General features: G+C 46.5%; 1 protein-coding gene across 1 annotated transcript in view; it reads right to left on the bottom strand.

Annotated features, from left to right (window-relative positions):
* Positions 1 to 25,984, bottom strand: part of Tmem163 (transmembrane protein 163) — a 183,547-nt gene that overhangs the window by 1,398 nt on the left and 156,165 nt on the right. Inside the window, exons 6-7 of the mRNA XM_027417767.2 lie at positions 7,907 to 8,018; positions 2,222 to 2,363 (exon numbers count right to left, since the gene is read on the bottom strand). Of these exons, the coding sequence (XP_027273568.1) occupies positions 2,222 to 2,363; positions 7,907 to 8,018 (254 nt within the window). The remainder of the gene's footprint in view (positions 1 to 2,221; positions 2,364 to 7,906; positions 8,019 to 25,984) is intronic.

Below are 25,984 nucleotides of genomic sequence, written 5' to 3'. Positions count from 1 at the left end.
CATATCTATCCCTTTATCAGCCAATGGGGGATTTCTAGTTGTATGTATTATAAACAGAGCTGCTGTGGGCATTCATAGAGGAGTTTTGACATTTATGTTTGTGTTCATTTTTTTTTTTTTTAGTTATATGCCCCATGAGGGAAATCACTGGGCCAAATGGTAACTGTGTGCTCAACAGTTTGAGGATCTGCTGAGTCCTTTTCCAAAGCAGTACCACTGTGTGCATTCCCAGCAGCCAGGTCTGAGGTTCACTGTCCTTGCCAACACTTGTAACTGTCTCTGAGTTTGAGGACAATACCCTAGTGGAAGCCATTAACTTTTAAAAATATAACACCTGACAGGAATAATTCTAAGAACAAGGCCAGCCTAGAGGCCATATCCAGGGACTGGCATTAGGCTATTTCTTCAGTAAGTGGACCCCATGCTAAGATGGCTTTGCCTCCCTCCAAGGTGGCCATTTACTTAGAGTAGACCCATTTTAATTTTTTTTTACATTTGTGTGTGTGTGTGTGTGTGTGTGTGTGTGTGTGTGTGTGTGTGTGTGCGTGTGCGTGAGTGTGTGTGTGTGTGTGTGTTTGCACACACATCATGGAGCAACTGTGGAGGTCAGTTCTCTCCTGCCTTCAACCATGTGGGTCCTGAGGATAGAACCCAGGTCATAGGGCTTGGTTGTAAGTACCTTTATCCACTGAGCCATCCATCTCACCAGGCCCAGCAGTGGTCCCTTGTAAAACTTTGCTAAGCCTAGGTCTGCCTTTGCTTGGCCTCCTCAGTCCCAGCAGTACACATGGGCATCAGGTGACACTCACCTGGGAATCAGAAAAACCCTATTATAGAATTCTGAAAATGAAGACAGGAGGATCAGAGGTTCAAAGTCATCCTTGGCTACATAGTGAGCTTGAGGCCAGCCTGGGCTACCTGGCATCCTGTCTTAACAACAACAATAATAGTAACAATAATAACTTTAAACCCATAGTATAGAGGAAGAAAGGGGGCCATTTAGTGGATAAAAAGAACAAGGAAGAAGAAAATGTGTGCCTTATCTTTTCCCAGAGTCCCTGCTTCACTTTTAGAAGGCCATCCCAAAAGGAAGGCTGTACCCCACACAGGACTTTTCCAATCTCTTGAAAAGGTAAGCTCTGTGCAGCACTGTCCTCTGAGCATGACATCCAGCACCTTCTTAGTCAAGGCAGCTACAGTGACCCACAGGCGACCCTCGAAAGCTGGCCTGTTGACATTCCCTCAGAGAAGGACAGGGAAGGGATGGGTCATCAGACTCTCACCCGAGATCCCAACCACACACACTACCCTGCCTCACACCTCACACATATAATTCTGCCTCAGTTGCTTCCATGGTCTCTGTGTGTGTGTGTGTGCTAGAGTACATAGAATGTGAAGGTTACCTACCGGCTATTCCATATGTGCAGCTATGAGGAAGTCATCTCTACACTGGGGTAAGTAAGATGTTTTGATGGTCACCCACTGTGCTGGTTTGTTGTGTTGTGTTTTTGCTTTTGTTTGCCAACTTGACACAAGCTAGGGTCATCTGTGAAGAGGGAGACTGATTAAGAAAATTCCTCCCTTAGGTTGATCTGTGGGTAAGTGTGTCAGGGTATTTTCTAGATTAATGATTAATATGGGATGGCCCAGTCCATTGTAGGCATGCCATCCATCCTAGGTAGGTTGTCTTGGGTTCTATAAGAAGGCAGGCCGAGCAAGCCATGAGGAGCAAGCCAGTAAGCAGCACCCCTCCATAGCCTCTGCTTCAGATCCTGCCTCCAGGTTTCTGTTTGAGTCCCTGTCCTGACTGCTCTCACTGATGGACTGTGACACAGAAGTGTACGATTAAATTAACACTTTGCTCCCCAAGTTGCTTTTGGTCATGGTGTTTACCACAGCAACAGAAAGTCAACTAGAAAACCTACATGCCTATAAGCAGCTCCTCATCCAGGCTCCTGTAAATAAGCCTGATAACATGCACCAAACAACACGTGGGTGGGACCATTACTTTTGTCCATCTTTGTTGCCCTATTTGGGGAGAAGAGATGTTCGTTCACATTTTCCCAGGAAAAGCAAATACATCACTCATGTTCTTGAGACATAAGGGAATAAGACATGAGATCCTTCTTTCATTTCTTGGCTGGAGGAAGGGGTAGAAGGAAGAAGGGGTTTCATGGCATTCCTGGCCCCTGGGTGATCAGAGATAAAAACAGAGCCGTACTTGACCCCATAGGCAAAGATGGTGAGGCCGATCAGGACACCGATGCTGCCGTCCAGGTACCAGACTCTTGCATTGTGTTTGAACACTTCTGCACTCAGAAGGATGGAGAAACCCATCACTCCCCCAACAAGGGAGTTGAACCCTGCAAAAGAAGAGAGATCGTGCACTTATCTAAGGTGGACATTTCAGTCTATACTATCAAGTCTATAGACTACAGTTGCACATAACAGGCTTCATTCTATAGAAGGAATCTGTACATACATACTGCTAATGGTTTGTTTGTTCTGAGTTAACCTTCAATCTAGATGCCATCCAAACAGCTGGCTCAGAAAGATTTCAAGGCTCAATGGTCTTCACGTGGAAGAACCCTTACACACTACCCAGAGAGGGGGAAAATGATAAAGGAAAAACAGAGCCCAAGGGGCAAGACTAAATGGAATGCCTGGCTGCCTCTGCTTCCTCTCTCTGTACAGTTTGCCTGCTGGAGAGGAGCTGGAAAGCACATCTCTAGGCTGTGAATCACTGTCTTCTCAGACTGCAGGTTGTCTGAATAAAACAGTTTAGAGAGTTATTTCCACGGGCCAGGGAGGTGGCTCTGATGGTGTGTATCCCCTTCATCAATGCCCAGCCAGACACAGTGGTATCGGTCCAGGAGTCTGTGATGTCAGCATTCCTGAAGCAAGATGGAGACAGCTAACGAATCCTGGAAGCTCGCTGGCCAGTGGCAAACAAGAGACACTGTTCCAAACAAGGTGAGAGGTCAGGACCAACACCTAATATTGTCCTCTGACTTCTGTAAGCATGCCCCGGCACACACAAGCATTCACACATGCGGAAGTGTGTGTGTGTGTGTGTGTGTGTGTGTGTAAGATTTTAAAAACTATAAATCAGAAAAACATTTATATTTCTAGTCACAACCAAACTCTACACACACACACACACACACACACACACACACACACACACACACACACGCTCCAGTGTCAACCACTCCACCTCCCCCATGGGGCCCTTAAAGTTACCAGAAGCCCTCCTTGTTTGGGCATTCCCTTCCAGCAGGAGACTCGGTGGCCACATGCACCCTCTCTGTGCACTTCCCCACCTATCTCCTCACAGCTCTTTCCTCCTTAGCATGATATAGCTGCCATTTTTATTTTACCATCTTCCACTAGAAAACTAAGCTGAGGGACAGAAGTTTTGTCCCTTTCTTTGCTGTCTCCCATGTCCCAGAACAGGGTACTGATGTTGTTGCAGTAATTAGTAAATGGCCATAAGAAGCGGGAGAGGAAAGAAGGGTGTGAGGCGTGACCTTAGCTATCCCCCCACCCCCACTCCGGGGTGGGGCACACATTGCCGCCCCCGCTCACAAAAGGTGAGGAGCAGAAGTTCCCCAGGCAGCCACTAGATGTCGACATAGTTCCACTGAGCCAGCCCTCGCCAGTCAGCACCACGGACAGCTGTCCAAAGCCACCGGGATGAGGAGAAGCCTTAAGTAACTCCTTAGCTTAAGGCTTCCAGGAAGTGACCTCTGTTTGTAATGACAGCCTGGTTCTTAGTGGCTTCTCTTTCACAAACTCGAGAACTGGGGACTGATTCCAGGCTGCCCCTACCGTGTGTGTGTGTGTGTGTGTGTGTGTGTGTGTGTGTGTGTGTGTGTGTGTATGTGTATGTAAAGAGGTAGTTACCCTCAGTGGTCATTCTCATATCACATTCTATATATTTTTTGATTCAATCACTGAACCTGAAGCTAGCTAGGCTGCCTAGCTTGCCTCTGCCCCTGCTCTCTCTCACATACACCAATCTCTGGCAGTCACTCACCACACCCAGTTTTGTGCCCTCACTTCTAACTTTGGAGATGTTCTATAGAAAAAACCCTGTGGCTGGCTTGACAGCACAGAATAGCTGGGGCCATGTTGACTGGAGATACCACCAGCCTGACTTTAGTGACTAACCTGGAATCTGTGTAATTAATCAATCTGTGTAATCATTAATTCTATGCAGAACAGTCTGATAGGGATTTTCATAGAGGTTCTGGGTATTTCCAACTTGGAAGGGAATGAGACATCTGCCCCCTCTTATCAGAGGGGGCCCTAATACCTCCAGACTGCCAGCCCTTACTCCACACTGTCCCAGGATGATCTCTCACATAGCTGTCTTACTTTTATCACTCATTTGTGCTCAGGGCTATTTTACTCTTGCAGCTCAGGCTGGCCTCATACTCACCAAAAATAACCTGGAACTGCTCATCCTTCTCCCAAGTGCTGGGATTACAGTTTACAACCACCACACCCTGTTTATTAAGTACTGGGAATGGAACCCAGTACATATTTTCACTGGTTTAGGCAAGCACTCTACCACACAGCTACATTCCTGGCTCCACCATCCATGAGCTGCTGCCCTCTTTCCCTGAAGACATGCAGGACCCGGCCAGCTGAGCCAGTGTTGCCTAACTCCCATGGGGCTCCAGTCCAGGATGCATCAACACCATGGGAACAGGTCCAGGAGCTGTCCAGTCTATAGAATAAGGTTTCTAGAATGTTGCTTTTGGTCTCTATTGGGAGAGAAGGTTCTTGGTTCTGCCTCAACTAAAGGAACAGCCACAGGGTATGCATCAAAATGAGGCAAGACAGAAATGCAGGGAAAATTTGGCTGGGGGGGTAGGCATGAGAAAAAAGAAAAACCTCTCCCCCCAGGCATCTGGCTAAGGCCTCACACCAGCAGAGACCAGGATCTCCTGGACATTAACAGCTGCTTAAGGCTTCTCTGCCTTCTTAGCCATAAGTCTAAAATTTTATGGGACTCTCATCAGAAATCCCACTTTTAGAGAAAAGACATGTACTGAACCCCTTGTGTCACCTCATGGTTCCTAGTTTCACCTTAACAAGATATAGTCCCATCCGAAGTATCTCCAGAGAGACGGAAAAGATCGAGAAAAACGGGGAGGGAGCCTAGCAACCTTGGAGATGGAATTTGAGATGAGACACCAGAGGGTCTATATAGCTAATGCTCTGATAACTAATTACTTACAGTCCCTTGAGGAGGCCACACCCACCCTGGGGTACATCTTACTTCTGGTATTCTTCCCTGAAAAGCACCCCTCATGTGGCTGGGTCTACTGTTTTCTGAGCATCTCCATGGAAGCCTGTGTTAAATATCTTTAATAAGTCCAGCAACTCTGATTTACTGCACCAGCTAGTTCTGAAATTCTTTTCAGTGTCAAAGCCAGCAATTCCAAGTGGCCAGAATCAAAGTCCCTAAAAGTTCAAGGTAACTCCTCAGGTTACTGAGGGTGGCAGAATGGAGTTGTATATTTGTCTTCTCATCACTGACAAATGGACCCCCACAATAAGGATAACCAGGGCTCCCCAACCCTGACCCCACCCTCCTTCCAAAGGGAGAGGAAAGGGTTGTAGCTCACGAAGTCTGAAAATGAAAAACTGGAGATCAGATTCTAGACGGCGCAATGAGGAGCTGGCTATAGTTACTATAGCTCCTTCTGCCTGAGACACCCACTCCTGGGAGAGAGGGCCTACTTCCTTATTCATGGTGAGTCATCCTCTCTAGCCATCTCTTGTGGTCAACTCCTGGACTCCCCAGAACTCTCTCCACACTGCAGTGGCCACCTCCCTCCCTTCTGTTCCCTACGCAAGACACCCAGAGGGCCCTTCCGAACACATTAGTCACATCTCCCAACTATTTAAATATTTGATAAAATAGCCACTGTTCTGTCCTTGACCCCCCCCATTCCCTGGGATCTGTTCCCGCCAACTTCCAGAGCCCCTCTCCTCTGGCAGGAACCCCTTTTCCTGGAGCAAGCCAGTCGGCATTCATCTGCTGGAGAACAAACACTCACTCCTCCTACTGACTTTTCCTTGGAGTTTCCCCTGCCAGTTTGAACATGATGGACACGTTTGCTTAGGTGTGAATGGTTGTGTGGGTAGAAAACCAAACTCAGGGGGAGCATGGCTTAGTAAATGAGGGCTTGAGTTCTATTCCCCAGAATCCATGTAAAACAAAACAAAACAAAACAAAAAGCCAGGCATGTGGCATGCACGGGTTAGCCCAGCTCTGGCAAGGGAGAGATAGCTGGATTCCTGGGGCGCACTAGCCAGCCAGTCTAGTCTACTCACAAACCAAGGAGGACAGTGACTAAGGAACAATGACCATGACTGCCCTCTGGCCTCTACACGCATGTGAAACACAGCAGGATACTAAGTACAGTAGTGAAAAGTTGGGAGTTCAGTGAAGCCTAAGCACAGATCTGAGTATGGAATGGCTCTGAGGTTAAGGGGAAACCACTCACACTGTGCAAGGCCCGTCAGTCCAGCAAGATGAGGCCATGCTCTATGATGGTGTTGTCAACTTGACACAGTCTAGCATCAAGGGGCAAGAGAGTCTCAATTAGTGGTTGTCTGGATTGGGTTAGCCCGTGAGAGTTTGTGGAGAATTGTGTCTGTTGACTTAATTATTGTGGGAATAATGCCTGAAGGGGGTGGCACCATTCCCTAGACTTGGGCACAAGGTTGTAGAAGAGTGGAGAAGCTAGCTGTCAGTAACAAGTGTGCATGCATTCATTCCCTCTGCCCTTGACTGTAGATGTGATGTGATAAACTCCCTCAAATCCCTGCCTTGAGTTTCCTGAAATGACAGACTGTGACCTGGAAGTACAAGCCAAATAAACTCCTTCTCCCCTATTCTGTCAGGATGTTTCATAACAGCCATGGGCTGTCTTCATGGTCATGGACAGGTCTGGGGGTGGCTCTGACTCTTAAGTCCACACCCAGGCTTCAGGCTTCAACCTTCATCACAGTGGAGGTTGGGACAGCAGAAGGCATACAAACACCAGGCCTCTGCAAGCCAATAGAGACTGGGGGCTGACATGTCACCTTGGAAATGACCATGGAACTGCCTTGCTGTCCTCATCCTAGGAGCTCAGCAGGCTGTTGTGACTTCTCTGTGACTTCCCCCAGGCACCAGGTGGTGAAATACAGAGGCACAGAACCCATGGATAAGACAGACCAAGGCCCTACCGGGCTGTTTTCTTCTGCTTTAAGAATCTGGGTCACAGCTATCTCCCTCAGAGAAAGACTCAGTTTGACTGGTGTTTTGTTTGGTTTTTGAGGCAGGCTGTCATGTAGCCTGTGCTGGCCGTGAACTTACTATGAAGCCAAGGGTAACCTTGAACTTATGGTCCCCTGCCTCCACATCTCTAGTGCTGGGATGGCAGGCATGCACCACGACACCCAGATGATACCCTACTGATGCTCAAACCCCAAGACTTGTGCATGCTAGGCAAGAACTCTATAACCTGGGTTATGTCCCTAGCTCTGTTTCTTTCCCTAATAAAATAAAAGGCCAGGTATGATGGCACACACCTGTAATCCCAATGCATAGGAGGCTGAGATAGGAAAAAGGAAAGCCCAAGGCCAGCCTGAGCTACATACAAGACCCTATCTCGGGAAGCCGAAAGAAAGCCAGTCACTTCTGCTGTTTTGTGTTATTAAACCTGCTTTGGTGTGAGAGCTCCAAGAACCATAAAGTAATCAGTTTGGGGGATAGAGATGGTGATAAATGGATCCCCTAGCAGTTGAGTTCATTTGCAAGACCAGCATCTACCAGCATCCAGACAGCATCTTCCCTGGCTCAGTGCTCAGCCATCTGCCAAGGTATGCCTGCACCACTCACCATCTGTGATGAGAGCTCTGCTTGTCAGGACCTTCCCCAGCATAAACTTCAACACAGCCAGGACACTGCAAAGGATCCCACTTAAAATGGAGACACTGAACAGGAAATCATCCTAGAAGAGAACATTCCAGATTTTGACATGCCATCTCTTGCTAGAGCGATCATCTTCACCACTAGCTTTGTGCAAAGCGCAAGGAACTGGTCAGACATGCTGCCACCAGGTGGCAGTATAGTGCAAGCAGTCACCTGTGTGACGGGAGTTGAGAAAAGATTATTTAAAAAAAAGCCAGACTAATATTTGCAAAGCCATTGTGTACCCCCCCCCTTGCTATTCCCCTTGCTATTCCGCTAAAACACAGAGCAATCATTGATTGTCAACAGGGTTGGTCATAATGCCAAGAATGATGTCTAAGCAGTATTCTTCAGATAATTCACAAAGCAGGCGATTGAGAAATTGGGACCACATCACTAAACCCTTTCTCACAGAACCAACTGGTTTAGCCACAGGATCATTTCTGTCCAGACATACTTAAAACCCTATTTTTTCATTCACACAATTGAGATTTCAAAGATAGTCTTCAAGGTGGGAAAAAATGGTGCCTAAAAATAGTCCACTGTTGACGTGATGTTAACAGTTCCTGTAGGTGCTGCATTAACGTTTGCAAGCAAATGGGTGAGTCACGTGCAAGGCTGGCATATTCTTTGCTCTCTCCTGACATCAGGCCCCCTGAGATCCCCATATGAGCTCCCACGCGCTGCTCCCCTGAGACACAGCCTCCAGGTTCTTCCAGATTAAAATGCAACTGCCAACAGAAATCCAATACGGTAGCAGATATCCAGAGAGAAATAGGATCTTCCTTAAACATTTTATTAATAAATTCACTATCCTAGTGACAGACGCAGGGACAAAGGAGACAGCTTGGTTTGCCAGGCTGGAAACTAAATCATTTCTAAAAACCACCTCTCTGGATTTGGGGTTTCTGCATAATATTAAAGTATCCCCCCCCCCGTCCCGAAACACCCACCATGACAGAAGCAGCTCTGATAGTATGTGCTCCCAAATTCTTGTCTACTCTTTCTTCTAGGAAGACCAGTATCCCCATGATCACCAGCTCTCCTGGAACCTGGCTGGATTTCAAGCCTCAAAACTAGCAAATCCAACATAGGGGAGGGTAAACAGAGGCAGCTAAGATGGCTGGGTGGGTGAAGATGCCTGCTGCCAGGCCTGCTGCCATGAGCTCACTCTCTGGTACCCATGTGACGACAGGAGAGAACTGATTACCTAAATTGTCCATGGCCCTCCACCCATTCTGTGGCAAGTGTACACACACTAAATTTAAAATGTATTAAAAATTAAAGAAATGGGGAAATGGTAACATCAGAGGGTTTAAACCCACCAGACTCTACCTAGTCAAGTAATCGAGGTTAACATAAGCTGTGATGCCACATGTCCTATGAGGGCATGGGACTGCGCCTCCATTGTGGCTCACTTCCAAATCCATGAACTCCATTTAATGTGAAGACTGCCAAGCAATCCCAAACTAAAATACAGCTTATAAAATACCAATATCTGACCTTCATTTCACATACGTTAAGGTCTCTAGAGGCAAAGGTACTTCTGAAACCTGTCATCAACGAAACACTGGAGAGGTGAGATAATTATAGTATGGCATTTGAGGATAGGTTCAGGAAAAAAAAAACATCACTGGAAATCAAAACTGAATTCATAGCTTTTTCTGTATGTTATGGCCCCATCGTCGTGGGCAGGGATGGGAGGTTATGAGCTACTACTAACATGGGGAAAATGAATGGAGGAACTGAACCCCTTGCACAGAGTCAGATTCTTTGAGAATCTAAAGCATCCTGGAGTAGGAGAGATGTCTCAGTTGGTGAAGTGATAGACCCTCAAGTGTGAGGGTCTGAGTTTGATCTCCAGAACCAACATAAAACAAGTCAGGTGTGGTGTAATCCCAGAGCTGGGGCTCACGGGTCAGCCAGACCCATCTAATTAACAGGCTAAAAAACAGTGAGAGAACCTGTCTCAGGAGACATGGTGGATGGGGCCTGAGAAGTAAGATCTCTGGTCTACACACACATACAGAGAGAGAGAGAGAGAGAGAGAGAGAGAGAGAGAGGAGAGAGAGAGAGAGAGAGAGAGAGAGAGAGAGAGACCACAGGTATACACCTGCACACATAGGAACGCATACACATACAAACCTACACATACATACACCAAACACTGACCTAAAACATTTTCAGATTTAAGATTTTTTTTCAAGGAATCAACCTCATGGAACTGTTGCTTCTTGATACTTGTCCACATGAGGTCACAGAGAACCAGGAAGCAGAGCCTCATGAGACACCAAAGCTTTTACCCAGAAACTTGATCTTTGAATATCCAACCCCAGAAGGGTGAGCAGTGAATTTCCATTGTTGGTAAGCCACCTAGGACATTTGGTCGAAGGCTAAGGCTCCTCAGTAAGGACCCCCACAACATTCTCAGGAGCTGTTGTCACCTGCACAGGATTGGGCCCATCAACAGTCTGTCACAGAAAGAGGGGTCTAATCACGAGACTCTGCATGGAGGGTAACAAAATCTAAATAACCCCTCAGGTATGCCTGACAGATTGTCTCCAATGAGATTCTAGATCAGTGGTTCCCAACCTGTGGGTCGTGACCTCTTTGGGGTTGAATGAGCCTTTCACAGGGTCACGTAAGACCATCAGAAAACAGATATTTACATTATAATTCACAACAGTAGCAAAATTATATTTATGAAGTAGCAAGGAAATGAACTTTATGTCTAGGGATCACCACAACATGAGGAACTGTATTAAAGGGCCACAGCATTGGGAAGATTGAGAACCACTGTTCTAGACACTGACCAAGGTGACAATCAACATTACTACCACGTACAGGAGTAGTGACCCTCCGGAGACCTCAGAAAACTCCCTTGTGTGGGGACAAGACAAGAAGATGCCATCTAGCTGCTGATGTTTTGACCTTGGCCTTCCCCCACCTCCAGAACTACAAGAAACAAGCATTGCTTGTAGACTGAGCCCCTAGTCCACAGTACTCTGTGGATGTGGCCCAAATGTTCTAAGACAGTGTCTGTGCCCTTTAGCTGTTTGTTGTTTTGGTTTTGGTTTCATTTTATTCTACATATATGGGTACTTTCCCTGTATGTATATCTGTGTACTATGTGTGTGCCTAGTACCTGCAGAATCCAGAGAAGGCATTGGATCCCCTGAAACTGGAGTTATAAATGGTTGTAAGTCACTACATAGGTGTGAGGGGACTGAGTCCAGGGCCTCTGGAAGAGCTGCCAGGGCTATTAACCACTGAACCATTTCTCTAGCCTCTGTGCTGATTCAATTTATTGTCCACTTGATACAACATAGCCAAGAGAGCTTTCTTCCATGGTTCCTGCTTGAGTTCCTCCCTTGACTTCCCTCAGCAGTGGACTACCATCAGTGTGATGGTGTGGCTCAGGAAGATAAGCCAATGGACCCTTTTGTCCCCTAAGTTGCTTTGGTCATAGCATTTTATTAAAGCAACAGAAATCAAGCTAGGACAGTGCCTGACCCATGCTGAAGTACACCTTACAAGAAGCCACCTCCTCTGCCCTCAAATGCCTCTTGCTTTCCACATTGCATGTGACAGTGGTTGTTCATCAGTCCACGTGAGTGGTGTGTCTTCGTGAAGAGCTAATAATGGACAGACTCTAATTTTCTAGTTTCATTGGTCCCAAAGTGTGAAAAACAACACCTTAACTTGGCAGAACAAACAGCTGGAAGAGGAATCCAAGAACTTGGCAGATTCTAGTTGCCGATAGCATGTTTCTGCTGGATGGTAGCTCAGTCTGGGCTGTGTCCTTGCAAGCAAGACCTGGTTTCCACCCTAGAATCCACACAAAAAATCTGGCCTTTGGGGTACGCACTCATAATCCCAGAGCCAAGGAGGTAGAGACAGGTGGGTCCTTGGGACTCATTGGCCAAACAGCCTAGCCTAATGAGTGAGTTACAGGGTTAGTGAAAGACCACATCTCAAAAACTAAGGTAGACAGTTGTCCTGTCTTCCACTCGTATACACACACATGGACCTGCATTCACACAAACATGCATACAAGCACATGCATACAAAGCTTTGAATTCTACACTCTGGTCTATGCCAAGATTAACCCCATCTTACTTAGTAGAAGGGATCAGGGACACCATGTGAGTTCCATAAGTGACCACAGCAGAGGAGAAAGTGTCCCTCCTGGAGTCAGGAGGGATTTGTGACCTCACACAGCAGCAGAGCTGGACCCAGAGTTAGGGAGAAGCCACTTCACATTGCAGGGAGGGCACAGGCTTGGAGAATGGGGGTGGGGTATGGGAGTGTGGGTTTGGGGTGACCTCAACCCATTGGCAAAGACCTGTACTCTTGATTTCATGTCTCTCCCCCCCTTCTCTGCCTACCAAAGGCTACTCCTCTTCTGTTCTCTCATCCCAGACTGGAAGGTGGAGAAAATTACAGCTCTTCTTTACAACTCAGAGGCAATCTGGAAGAGCTGATAAAACCTGAGCTAGGTGAGGATTCTCATGCTGATGTGTGACATCTGTCATTGGGTGCTAGGTTAAAGACCCTGTCAACCAAATCAGGTTTTCCAGTTAGCTCTTTTCCTGGAAGATCCCAGGCCCCAGTGTCACCTCAAATGGCAATATGTGGGCTGGTAAATCAAAGTCCCCATAAAGTATGATTCTCTATTTCCACAACAGATCAGAAGATACAAGTCCAGGTAAAGCTGCTGGATGGAGCTGACCCCTCAGCCTATTTTAATTCTGCTGCAGCCATGCTGACCTCCTGGTCTCTCAGGTATGGGTAGTGTGTTCCTATTCCCAGGCCTTTGCATAGGTTCTTCGGCCTGCCTGGAAACTCAGTGTGTCTTCATGGCCTACACTGTCCCTTCCATCATCTCCCCTTCTCTCTGAAAATATCACCTCCTCAATCAGGTGGCCCCTGAACTCAATCCTTTCTCATTTTCAGATGGTTTTGCTGTTAAGTAGAAGTGTTCCCCCATAGGGTCATGCATTTGAATGAGCACTTTGGTCCCTGGCTGGTGGTGTTGTTTGGGAGGTTGTGGAATCTTTGACATGGATCCTTGCTGGAGGAAGTGGGTCACCAGGAAGAGGCCTTCAGGTTTTATAGCATGGTCCTACTTTTCTGTCTGTGCTCTGCTTCCTGGCTGTAGCCACCATGTAACCAGCCATCTTGCATTCCTGCCACCATGCCTTCACCAGTGTGGTCTGTCTGTGTCCCTCTTAACCTGGGAACCAAAAGAAGCCCTTCCCCCCTTAACTTGCTTCTGATCAAGTGTTTTGTCAGAACAAGGAAAGTAAACAATATAGGGTCTCACAATATAGCCCAGACTGGCCCAGAACTCACAGTGTAGCCCAGGTTAGCTTGGAACTCACAGGGATCACTCTGCTTTGGTCTCTTCGGATTGCAGGCATTAACTATCATGTCCAGATTTCCTGGAGTTGTTTTCTTTTTAATAATAATCTTCTCAAACACATTGGTTCATATTTAAAATCAACTTGAATTAAAATTGAATGAAATTGCAAACCCAGCTCAACTGCCCAGTCACAATGCAACATGTCTAATTTGGCTATTGGTTGTCACTCCACAGAAGATATCGTGAGCATACCCAGCACACACACCACACACACAGACACCAGACACACACACACCACATACACACACATACCACACCCATCACACACATCTCATACACACACCACACACACACCATATACATACACACGCATGCACACATCACACACACACACACACACACACACACACACACACCACATATACCACACAAACACACACACCACCCCCCCACACACACACAGAGGCAGTGCTCAGGACAACAGTGGCCATCTGCACTTGTATAACCCAGTAGCTGCTCAGTCCATGAGGGTGGAGGCCTCAGCAGTCCCAGTCTGGTGCTGCAGGCCTGGAGGACTCTCAAGAGTGGCTGGTTTTCGGTCTACTTTGGGAAGCTGGGTTCTGACAACAGGAAAGGAGGGTGGCAGTGGTGACAATGGGATAGATGCACTTACCAGCAACAAGTGCAGGCAGGCAGGGAGGCAGCACTGCCATTCTGAGGATGGGTCTTCCTGGAGTCTCCCTCACATCCTGCCCAAAGGTCAATTCCAGACACAATCAAGATTAACCCTCCCAGGGTCTAACACTGTTCCCTTATTTAGGAGACCAGGAGCAAAGGTCAGAGAGAAAAGAGCAGAGGTGGAGGCTTGGCCTCACTGCCTCCATCAGGAGTGACAATTGACTATTAGAAAGTCGGTCCAGTGAACTTGGCCATTAGGATGTCTCCATGCTATTCTGCCTCTTCCAACCTGATGTATAACATGGAATTCCACCCTTTCTCACCATGCCACTCACCCAATATCCCACTTATCAACACAGAGTAAGGACATCTGATTGCATCTTCTCCACGATTCTCATCTTCATTCATGTATTTTCATGCATCATCAAGGATGGCCAACCTTTTGACATTTAACACTATTTGTCATCTACCAAGTTCAGAGTTTTGGGTTGGGCCACATTCACAGCTATCCTGGGGCACAGGTGTCCCGTGGGTAGCAGGACATGACACCTGCCTGCTGTAGCTTCTACCATTGTGTTACTGAGTTTCTCTGCCCTCCCAGGCACCACTCCCTCTTTCCCCAGAAGGCTTCATTTGAGAGCATTTGTATTCATGCCATTGCTCATAGGAAAACCTTGTGTCAAAATGAAATTTTTTCAATAGTGTGTGCCAGTTGTCACCTCCTATGTGGGGCTTATTCTTTATAGGACATGACAGTAACAGTTGCAACACTAGGACACAATGAACTGTTACTACTAACATCAGACAGGCCAGATCTGCAAAGCCAATCCACCCTTCCCCAGGTGACCCCCGCTTTCTCGTTCATAGGAGATGAGGTGGCGAGAAAGGACTCTGGAGGCGTGCTTGCTTATGCCTGCAAAAAGGCGTCCTTTGCCTTCCTAATGAGGACAGATTTCAAACCATTCTGACACTGTATGTGTCAGAGTGCCACCAGGGTAATGCTAGTGCCTGCTGAATAATGCATGAGAATCGATTTATGGCCCCAGGTGAAATTAAAACAGTCACTCTCATCTTCAGAACTTTTCATCACCACCCTCCCTCCCCCGCCCCCTCAGATGTGGGGAAATTGCACCAAGCACCAGCCTCATTTTCCCCTGGTGATTAAATCATATTGACAAATTACCCTGTGTTCCCGTTCGAAGGCTTGGAAATTTGTAAGTAACCATTCGAAAGTTAGGATGTTGAACACTGATGCTTGGATCAGTGGGTAAATAAATAGGGAACACTGGGGGTTACTAGGAGCTTGAGATAGACTGGGACACCCCAGCACTGACATTTTCTGTACAGATTGACAGATGAGACCCCACCAGGAATAGTGAGGAGAGGGTGCCAGCTTCCTGGGGTCCACGGAAATGTGATGGATGCAAGGATCACAGGAAGCCTTGGAGGAAGACACAAGCTTGCCAGCAAAGGTGCTGTGATTGTCCAAAGGCCCAGTAGGGCATTCTGAGAGGCTGGGCTGACACTCCCTAGTGCATCCTGGCTTCTGCTAAATGAGGCATCAGACACATTGCTGTTTTCTCATATGAGAATGTGTATCTCTAGGACCACCTACTTCAATCCCTGGGCGTTGCCATGGATGCAGAGATCAGCCACCTAGCTGGGTTCATGATTTCCTTCCCTGGTGACTTCCTGGCCACACCTTCCTACCCTAAGGATCATGAGCATTTAAAGGAAGAGACTCCTCTGGGGTTCCTAAAGACAGGACATCCCATAACCCAAGAGAGTTAATCTTGATGGTCAACTTGATGGGATCTGGAATCACCTGGGAGACACACCTCTGAACTTATTTGTGAGGGAGTTTCTACAGTGAGTTAGCAAAGATAATCAAGTATGCTCTAATAATAAAAAACCAAAATAAAGTATAAAAGAGATGTGGAAACTTAGAAAAAATATAAATGGTTACCTCTAGGAAAGAGGTTAGTTTTTTTGTTTGTTGCTTTTTAATAATGAGCCTTGTTAAAATGATTGGCTATTTAGGGTGTGTGTGTGTGTGTGTGTGTGTGTGTGTGTGTGTGTGTGTGTGTGTGTAACTTGGATAAAAAATGAGAAATAAGCCTATCCTGGTGGTTCGTGCCCACAGTCTCAACATTTGAAAGGTTGAGACAGAAGAATTATAAATTCCAGTCCACACTAGACTACATAGTGAGGCATTCCCCAACTCTCATCGTAAACATTTAAAGAGGATAGTAATTCTGGCTGTTTCAGTCACAGTCCAACCTGAGAAAGTCAAGTAAAGGCAAATATCTACTGTGAGGCATCAGTTGAGATGGTTGTGGTAACTCTGTAGTCAGCGGCCCACAAGGCCAAGCAGCAGGATGGTCAGAGCAGACACTGATGCCCATAGCCAGGATGACCTCCTTTTTTCTTAGGGAGACCTGGACTCAGTCTTTAGGGCCTTCAACGAACTGTAGTTGGTCCACTGGAGTCACATTTGCACAATTCTTTCCACACCACAGCTAACAGAAGATTTTATTTATTTTATTGAAAGGCCGAGGCCACTGGAGCATCACACCACCACACCTTCACTGTCTAAGCCTGCTCCATGAGCTGGTCACCTGAGAGCTACAGTCCTACAGAGCTACAATCTGGATTGTCCCTCAGACCTAAAAGCACCACATACCTAGGAGACCCAGAAGAAGAAAAGTAGAAAATACAAAGCATGCCTCTATGCAAATTACCTCCGCCAGCTTCTCCCACAAAACAGAAAAAAAAATTAAATGCTATTAGATGGAGCTGGCTGGATGGCTCATCAGCTAAGAGGGTGGTTGCTGATCCTGAGGAGCTGACTTCAGTTCTGAGCACACGTACACTGAATGGCTCACGATGTAACTCCAGCTCCAGAGGATCCAACACCCTCTTCAGGACTGCTCATGTGACTTATGTTCACACAGACTCATACATGTACTCATAAATAACAACTGGATAAATGCTGATAGCTGAGATGCAAAAGGAAAAATGAATGAACATACAGCTTATTTAGCTATCTCCAAACCTACTCATATTCACCATGGGTCAGTCAATGCCCGGAATATGGTGAGCAGCCTGAGACACACTCTTCTTTGCAAGTCTTATTTAGCTTCTCCACAGACCCTGAAGAGTCCACCAAGGGCTCCCTGGCAACCTTCCTGATTCTCTGAAAGGCAAAATCCTATTGTTGATCTTCCTAACCACAGTCCTGGCCTAACCTGGGCCAGCCTTGAACATACCTGAATCTGTGCAGTCAACAAACACTCAGTTCTTCCTGGGGAGGCAGCAAGTCCAAGTTCTCAAAGACCTAGTTCACTTGCTGCTTCTCTCTCTCTATGTAAACTCCAAGACATGGGAAATAAGCCACCACAAATAACAACTAAAAGAGTTCCAGGATTCTGCTGTAGTGAGCAGACAGGTACTGCACACGTCGGCGTGAAGACTGGCTGTATGGGGGACATGGTTATAAGTTGAAACTTGGCTGGAGATGTGGCTCAGTTAATAGAGTGATTGCCTGGCAAACACAAAGTCCTGAGTTCAGTGCCCAGAAATGCATCAACCATGCATGGAGGCACGTGTCTATAATCTCATCATTTCGGAAACAGAGGAAAGTTGTTATCCTTGTCTACACAAGGAGTTCAAGGCCAGCCTGGGCTACCTGAGTGTCACAAAAATACACTTAGACTGTAGCTAGTAGTGTTTGAGAACTGCTAATGAAGACAGAGTTGGAAAAAAAAAAACAGCCAGCTGGTGGCAGGCAGAACTCAGGGCACAGATGCCTTCACTTAGGTAGACTGGGAAGGCCCACAGCTCTAAGCAGCTATTTTCTCTAACAACCCTACACACACACACACACACACACACACACACCACAGACAGGGGTGGGGTCAAGCCCCCACAGCCACTGTGGTTTCCTCTTTGTCTCTCCTTAGAAAATTCTTTAGGGAAAAGGGCATGTCTTCAGCCATCTTGGTCTCAGAATTTTTACTACAAAGACTAAGATGATCAAAGAGCTCATTTTGAGAGAAGGGGGTAAGAGAAGGGGAAGTCTTCTGCAGCCCAGTGTCCCAAAAACCATATCCTAGAAAAATATACAATGTTCCCCTAACAACATGGCTACATGTGTGGCTTTGTGAGCAAATACTCATATTTTGGCCACAGGCTGAATATTCTAAAGAAACAGACTTCCACATGACATGAGGACAGAGCACAAGAAATTCATAACCAAGGCTCTCATTTCTACAAGAATGCACTTTCCACTGCCTTGCAGTACTAGGACTTACTGTGTGCACTGTATGAACAGGGCACTTTAGTGTGAGCTTACAAAATAAAGCAAGCATTCAGTATGAGTCTCACCACTGGCTAAACAACTGTCCCAAGTGCGGACATGTCCTGAGGCCAGAGGGCTCATCCTATAAGGAAGCAAATGGAGGAAAAATTATACTACCGCATCAATCAGCTTTTGAAACCTTTTTTTTTTTGTCCTTTCTTCAAATGATAACTTACTCTCAAAACCTCACAGAGAAACAGCATTAAGTTAGTTAGAAAAACAGCTAAGGAACCAGGGCCTCATACATGCTAGGAATGTGCTCAAGCCATGTTGGGGAATATTATTTTAAGGTGTGTTAGTTTTGTTTATTCTGCATTTGTTTAACTCTGTAAAGCGGTGTTACTTTGCCTGTCTAATGGTCTGATAAAGAGTTGAATGGCCAATAGCAAGGCAGGAGCAAGTATAGGCAAAGCTGGCAGGCAGAGAGAATAAATAGGAAGAGAAATCTGGAAGAAGGAAAAGAGGAGCAAGAGAACAAGGAGAGGAGAATGGGAGGGGCCAGCCACCCAGCCACAGAGTAAGAGTGAAAGTCAGATTACAGAAGTAAGAAAAGGAAAAAATCCAGAGGCAAAAGGTAGTTGGGATAATTTAAATTTAAGAAAAACTGGCAAGAAACTAAGTCCAGGCATTCGTAACTAAGAATAAGCCCCTGTGTATGATTTATTTGGGAGCATGGTGGTGGGCCCCTCAAAGAGCCAAAAGAGTAAAACAACCACAACAAAGCCATACCAGTAGCTTTAAATACAAAGACTGCCCTTGAATAGGAGTGGGCAGGGTAGGGTGGCTGGCAGCTAGAGAGAAACGAACACATCGTCTTCCTTTTATTCACAGCCATCTACAAGATGGGTCTTCATGATACCGACTGAGTTAAAAATCTCCAAAGCTGCTGTGAAGGGGGCAGAGAAAGATCCTAGACTTGGAGCTGACTCTGACTCTTAGGTGGGACTGGGGTCTCCGGACTGTGTTTCTCACAGAGCCATCCTGAGACGCTCTTGGTGGAGGCTGGCTTTTCAGTCCTCCATCGTCAGGGACAGCCTTAGATCATCTGTCGGAGAACATGGGTCCACTCACTGCCTCTGAGGCTGCATGTCATTCCTATCACAGTCTAGAGCTGACCATTTTCTTCCCTTTAGCTGAGAATGCATCCCCCGACTTCAGAAATGCCTCGAAGGTCTAATGAGACATCACACTAAAAACACACTATTTCTGAGGAAGAAAGCACAAAGACACCTATTATAATAGAATAAAGAAACATAGAGGGTTGCTCACAGATACATCAAACTGATTAAAAACAAAGACCAATTGGAGGCTCCTGAGTCATTTCCCAGGAAACCAGAGCTGACAGTTAACTCCCAGTTCTTATAAGAGACCAGGAGGACTACCTGCCCACACTTCAGAAGCTGATGGAGATGGACACTCAGGGGGCCAGGCTACCAGGGTTCTGACTGGGATGTGCCATGAAGTCACATGTGTTTCTGCCACAGCTCCTCTGGGGACTGCTGCCATATTTAGCTCCCTGTTTAGCTTTCCTGTCTAATCAAATACATTGCCTTCTTACACTATTTATAGTACAGGTAAACAAACAGTACTGTCAGCAAAGCATCTGGGTTGCACTTGGGAGAGCAAAACCTGCCTTTACAGCAACTCATTTCTCCTACATAGATCTCAGTGGGACTCCTAGCTGGCCTTGTAATGGGAAGTCATTTGTGGCTAAGCACAGTCTCTGTGTTTCAAGTACACATTTTGATATTGACATATTCTATGACTGTGTATTCTTTTACATGTGTGTGCAAGCATGTGGAGGTAAGAGGTCAACTTCAAGTACCCTTCTATCCTTTTTAAAAAATATAGAGTTAATTAGGTAATTTGTGTGTGTGTGTGTGTGTGTGTGTGTGTGTGTGTGTGTGTGAGAGAGAGAGAGAGAGAGAGAGAGAGAGAGAGAGAGAGAGAGACTGTGAGACTGTGAGACTGTGAGACTGTGAGACTGTGAGACTGTGAGACTGTATGTGTATGTACAGGTACACAGGCCTCTACTTGCATGGAAAGGCTAGAAGGACATCTGGTGTCCTCTGTAGCTCTCCACCTATGCTCTGAGGCAGGGTCTCTCCCTAACTTGGGTTCATATCCTAGCTAAGCTAGAAGCCAGCCAGCTCCAATGAAGGACCTCTTGTCTCCAGTCCCCTCAGAGCTGGGGTGCAAGCATTTGCTTTGCAAAGACACCTGTTATGTGGGTGCTGAAACCCTAACTCCAGTGCTCACAGTTGCCAAACCAGCACTATTTATCACTACCATCTCTCCAGTTCTCCCATTCTCCTGCATTTGAGACAGAATTTCTCAGTGGCTTGGAGCTCTCCAGTAGGCTAGGCTGGCTGTCCAGCAAGCCCCAGGTCATACCTATCTCCACCTCCTCAGTCCTGAGATGACAAATGTATGCCACCACACCTTATTTTCTAAATGTGGGTTCCAGGGGTTAAACTCAGGTCCTCATATAAGGTGAGCACTTTACCAACCGAGTCAGCTTTTTGTTTTCTGTTTTGTTTTTTAAGTATTAGTCAGCTCAGTTCCCAATTTAAATTAGGGTTTATGATGGACAGCATATCCTGTTGGAAGACAAACCTCGGGTGCTGATGGAGGACCCACCAATCACAGGCTACCAGCCAGGAAAGCGCCCCTGGCGTTATTCAACCTGAGCTGAAGGAGCATCTCTGAAGGCATTTCTGGAACATTCCACACCGTCTGATCCCCTACACTGAAGATATGAAAAGGCCTACAGTCTTCTTTAGAAATCTCTTCTCCAGCCAGGAGCAGGCACTCAAAAGTTGAGAGCTAAGCAGTCTGAAGGGCTTCCATGTTTAACAAAGCCCAAGAAATGGAGGCAGAAAAGATTAAACAACCTGCCGTAGGTTCTCCCCCTAAGGAAGAGGCAAGATTATGTCCATGCAAGAACAACTCCCACCTCAAGGGATTAAGAGACAGTTTGTTCTGCAGCCAAAAAAAGAATGTCATTGGCCCAGGAAAACTGATTGTGGTTACCCCAAATTTCTTGCTGTAGCTGCTAACAGTTTCATGTGTATGTGGCTGTGTTTGTGTTTGTGTGGTGTGTGCGTTTATGTATGTGTATTTTGTATGTGTGTTTTGTGTATTATATGTGTTTGTGTGTATATATGTATGTGTGTATGTGTGTTTTGTGTGTGTGTGTGTGTGTTGTGTTGTGTGTGTGTGTGTGTGTGTGTGTGTGTGTGTGTGTGTATGCACCACAGTGCATGTGTGGCGGTCAGAGGACAACTTTGCTGAGTCAGTTCTCTCCTTCTATCTTTGTGTAGGTTCCAGGAATGGAACTGGAGTTGTCAGGCTTGCATGGCAGGTGTCTTTACCTTCCAGAGATTTTACAGTAACAAAATAAAGAAAGCCATAAGTCAAAGGGTTTTCAAATATATTGACAGGAATATCAGGTAGGTGGGTTTCAAAGAATTGGGCAAGTCTCTGTAAGTTTTGTCTCAGATGCTACATAATGACATTCTTGCTTTGGAGTTGGTGAAACCAACTGGTCAACTTACTCTGTCCTTCCAGGTTTCATATTACAGTCATAAAAGGTGTTGTTATGTTAAGTCAGGCACAGAGGTTGGCAAAGACTGTTGTTAAAGTGAGGTTACAAACAGACACAGATGATGGGACTTCAGACTGGTAACATTCCAACTCAGCCCAATGGCATAATCAGTCAATCATCCTTGAAAAATCTTTACCGGGATGCAGCATTTTTTCCCTCTGGGAACTTCAGTTTACAGTTCCAATCTCGGGTTTCACATCTTTACCTCACCTCAGAGAGCTTGTTGGGGACATGAGAAACCTTTAGAAATACAAACGAGACCCTCGTTTCAGAAGGCCAGCGAGACACTCAGTAAACAGCAAGGCCAGGAAAATACTGTTAGCCTGGTGTTCCTGCTGTTTCCTTCAGCCACCGCCATGCTCTCTCATTTCCTCTGACAAATGCCTTCTGGCTCTATACCAGAAGCTCGAAACCTGTGGATCACGACCCCTTTAGGGGTCAAATGACCCTTTCACAGGGTCATCTAAGACCATCAGAAAACAGATATTTACAATACGATTCCTAACAGTAGCAAAGTTCTACTTATGAAGTAGCAAGGAAACCAACTTTAGGGCCCCAGCCCTAGGGAGGTTGAGGACCGCTGCTCTAAGGCCATGCTCAAGAGAATCCACTGGCTGTGGCAGGCTGAGGGGGGGAGTAAGGGCAGCTGTGTTTCCATGGTACAGTGACCAAGCCAGGAAAACAGATATGGAGGTCAACACAAGAGCAGCTGGCAGGCAAGAAGTGACAGGGGGAGGAGGAGTTTACATTTTTTTTAACTACATTTATTTGTGTTTTGTGTGGAAGGGGGCATACATAGGCCAAGGTTCATATGTGCAGAGCCCGAAAGGGAGTGAGGAAGGAGAGAGAAGGGAGAATAAAGGGGGAGGAGAAGGAGAAAGGGGAAGAGGGATGAGACATTCCGGAGGGCTGATCCCTGAAAGCCAATGGGCAGCAAAGACAGGCCCATGGAACCAGTTGCTGGCGGCAGCCCTGCATTAAAGGGACTCGAACCCTAGCCATCAACCACCTACTGCCTTAGATTTCAGCTTTCAGACCCAGTATCCCTACAAAAAGGAAAAGCACACCGCCTGCCCTTACTCATGAGAGCAGGTGCAGTGGGGCCCAAACAGGATGTGGCTCTTTAGAATCAACCCACAGTCAAAATAAAAAAGAACAAAGAAAAAAAAGAATATAGCCATCCATTTTAGCATTAAACAAGGGCCCTGGTGGTGCACACCTTTAATCCCAGCACTCAGGATGCAGAGACAAGTGCATCTGAGTTCGAAGCCAGCCTGGTCTACAGAGCGAGTTCCAGGACAGGCTCTAAAACCACAGAGGAACCCTGTCTCAAAAGAAAAAAAATGAAATAAAAAACTTAAATAAGATGCAGTGGGTGAGGCAATCAGAGACCCAGATCTCTTGAAGATGCTCATTTCTGTTCAGAAGTTATTTTCACTATTTTATTTGTTTATTCATTTGTTTGTTTGTTTGAGAGACCTCTCATGTAACCCACACTGCCCTCAAACTCACTGTGTAGCTGAGGGTGACCTTGAACTTGGGATCCTCCTGTCTCCACCTCCCAAGTGCTGGGTCTACAGTGTGCCACCATCCCTAGTTCAAGGTAGTTCTGGGAATGGAATCCAGACAGGGCAAGCACCCTACCAACTGAACCACATCCCCATCACTAGACATTGTTTTTTCGCTGTAAATAATAGCGAGCTGTTGGTATTAAGCAAGAGTTGGCTTACGTCATAGCACAGCCCACTCCTGCCTGGCTTCTAGAATCAGAACATTACAGAGTTGTAGAGAATTCTCTTCCAGAATCTGCTTATTGACCAAAGGTGTGGTGGAAGGGGTGGGGGGTGGGAGGCCTATGCCTTTTACCCAGGCAGCCTGGCCGCACAACCCCCATCAGGACTTCAAGGCTCACCGAGAACCAGCTGGCTCAGTTCCTCTTCCAGACAAACCCCAAGGGGCTGATGACACCCTCGAGGTTCAGAGCCAGCTGACTTCACAGCTGGGTCACTCCTGGATACACAGATTTCTAGTTGAAAACTGACCTGCTGTGGGCTGGGGAGATGGCTCAGTGGATATGGGGACCTGAGTTCAGATCACAGAATCTACGTATAAAGCCAGTTATAACCTAGAACCAGAGAACTCTATGGGAGCAGAGGGGAGATGGAGGAGGGGAGGGGAGAGAAGGGGAGGGGAGGGGAGGCAGAGACAAGAAGATCCCTAGGACTTGCTAGCCACCAGCCTAGATGAAAAACAGCAAGTTCCAGGTTCAGTGACAGGCCCAGTCTCAAGGGATAATGTGGAGAGCAATAGAGGATACACAATGCCCTTCTCTAGTCTCACAGACAATATATACCCTCACATATGCACAAACACACACACACACACACACACACACACACACACACACACACACACACACTGACCCCATTCTTGTACCAAGTTTCACTCTGAGAATTGCACAACTGAATTGAAACAAAGCAGCTGGTTTTGCTTTTTGCTTTTTTTTTTTATTTTCAAGGCAAAGTCTTATGTATCCCAGTCTGGGCTTAAACTCATGTAGCCAAGGATAACTCTGAACTCCCGATCCTCCAACCTCTACCTCTCCAGTGCCGTGGTTATGTGACAGGTGTGCACCTATTTGTATGGTGTTGGGGCTCAAACCCCAGATTTCATACTTACTAGGCAAGTATAACCCACGGAACCACACACAGCCCCCAGGTGTTGCTCCTGTACATGCAGAAACGGGCTGTGAGAAAGCAGCTTGGATCTGAGGTGAGGGGTTAAGGTGTGATCGGGAGGGACACCCATTACCTTGAAGCCCTGAAGAGCACTGTCCCTGGTTTGGTTCAGACCCTACAAGAAATGGCAAAGTTCCTGAAGCAGCTCAGACTTCTTTTGTCCTATGTGAAATTATGCAGTCACTCAAACCAGGCTTTCAATTTCATTAGTTCCTGTATGTGTTGTGTGTGTGTTTGGGGGGGGGGGTATGTGTGTGTGCAGGTGTGTATTACACATACGGGTTTTGTGCAGGTGTGTTATACATATGAGTCTGAATGTAGGTGTGTATATGAAGGTATGTGTTATACATACATGTCTGTGTGCATGTGTGTATAATATGTCTTTTGTGCAAGTATGTGTGCAGGTATATGTGTTATACATGTGTCTGTGTGCAGGTGTGTATTATACATATGTGTCTATATGCAGGTGTGTGTTACACATATGTGTCTGTGGGCAGGTATGTGTTATACAAGTGTCTGTGTGCAGGTGTGTGTTACACATATGTGTCTGTGTGCAGGTGTATGTGTTATACATATGTGTCTGTGTGCAGGTGTGTGTGTTACACACATGTGTCTGTGAGCTTGTGTGTATAATACATATGTGTCTGTGTGCAGGTACTCCTCACATACAGGTGGATGTGTCAGAGACTGACATTGGGTATCTTCTTTTCACTCTCCACCTTATCTTGTCTAGTCAGGGTCTCTCACTGAACCCAGAACTCACCAGTGCAGCTATCCAGAGAGCCCCAGGGGTGCTCCTGTCTTCTGTCCTCAATGCTGTGTCGAGCAGGCCTTACAGCTGCATCTGGCTTTTCAGTGACCCTAAGTACTGAACTCAGTCCTTGTGCTTGCCCCGCAAGCACTTTACCCACCAAGCTGTCTGCCTAGGCCTGCTAGTTTTGTGTCAGCAGAGGTTTCTACTCTTTTCTCCAGCACAGGAACTTTGAAGGATGCTAGAACTTTTAACCAGGCACATGCTCTTTGGGTACCATAAACCTAGCCAACTTCTACCTTTTATGCCCAGATCTGATTTCTCTGGGCATTTGAGTTGACAGATCTAATTTACACGAAGCATCGTGTATCAGCACTCATCCTGAGTCACAGCAAGGCAGGAACTGGGAGCCTGACTATTGGCTGGCTTCTAGAAACTTTCTTGGCACAGAACAAAAGAACCAGCACACTTGACTGAAACATCTGAGGCATGTACCCAAAGGACTTT

This window comes from Cricetulus griseus, chromosome 5, assembly GCF_003668045.3.
Source record: "Cricetulus griseus strain 17A/GY chromosome 5, alternate assembly CriGri-PICRH-1.0, whole genome shotgun sequence".
Lineage (NCBI taxonomy): Eukaryota > Metazoa > Chordata > Mammalia > Rodentia > Cricetidae > Cricetulus > Cricetulus griseus.
Note: the sequence above shows the minus strand (reverse complement) of the source record. Positions and strands in the feature narration are given on the sequence as shown.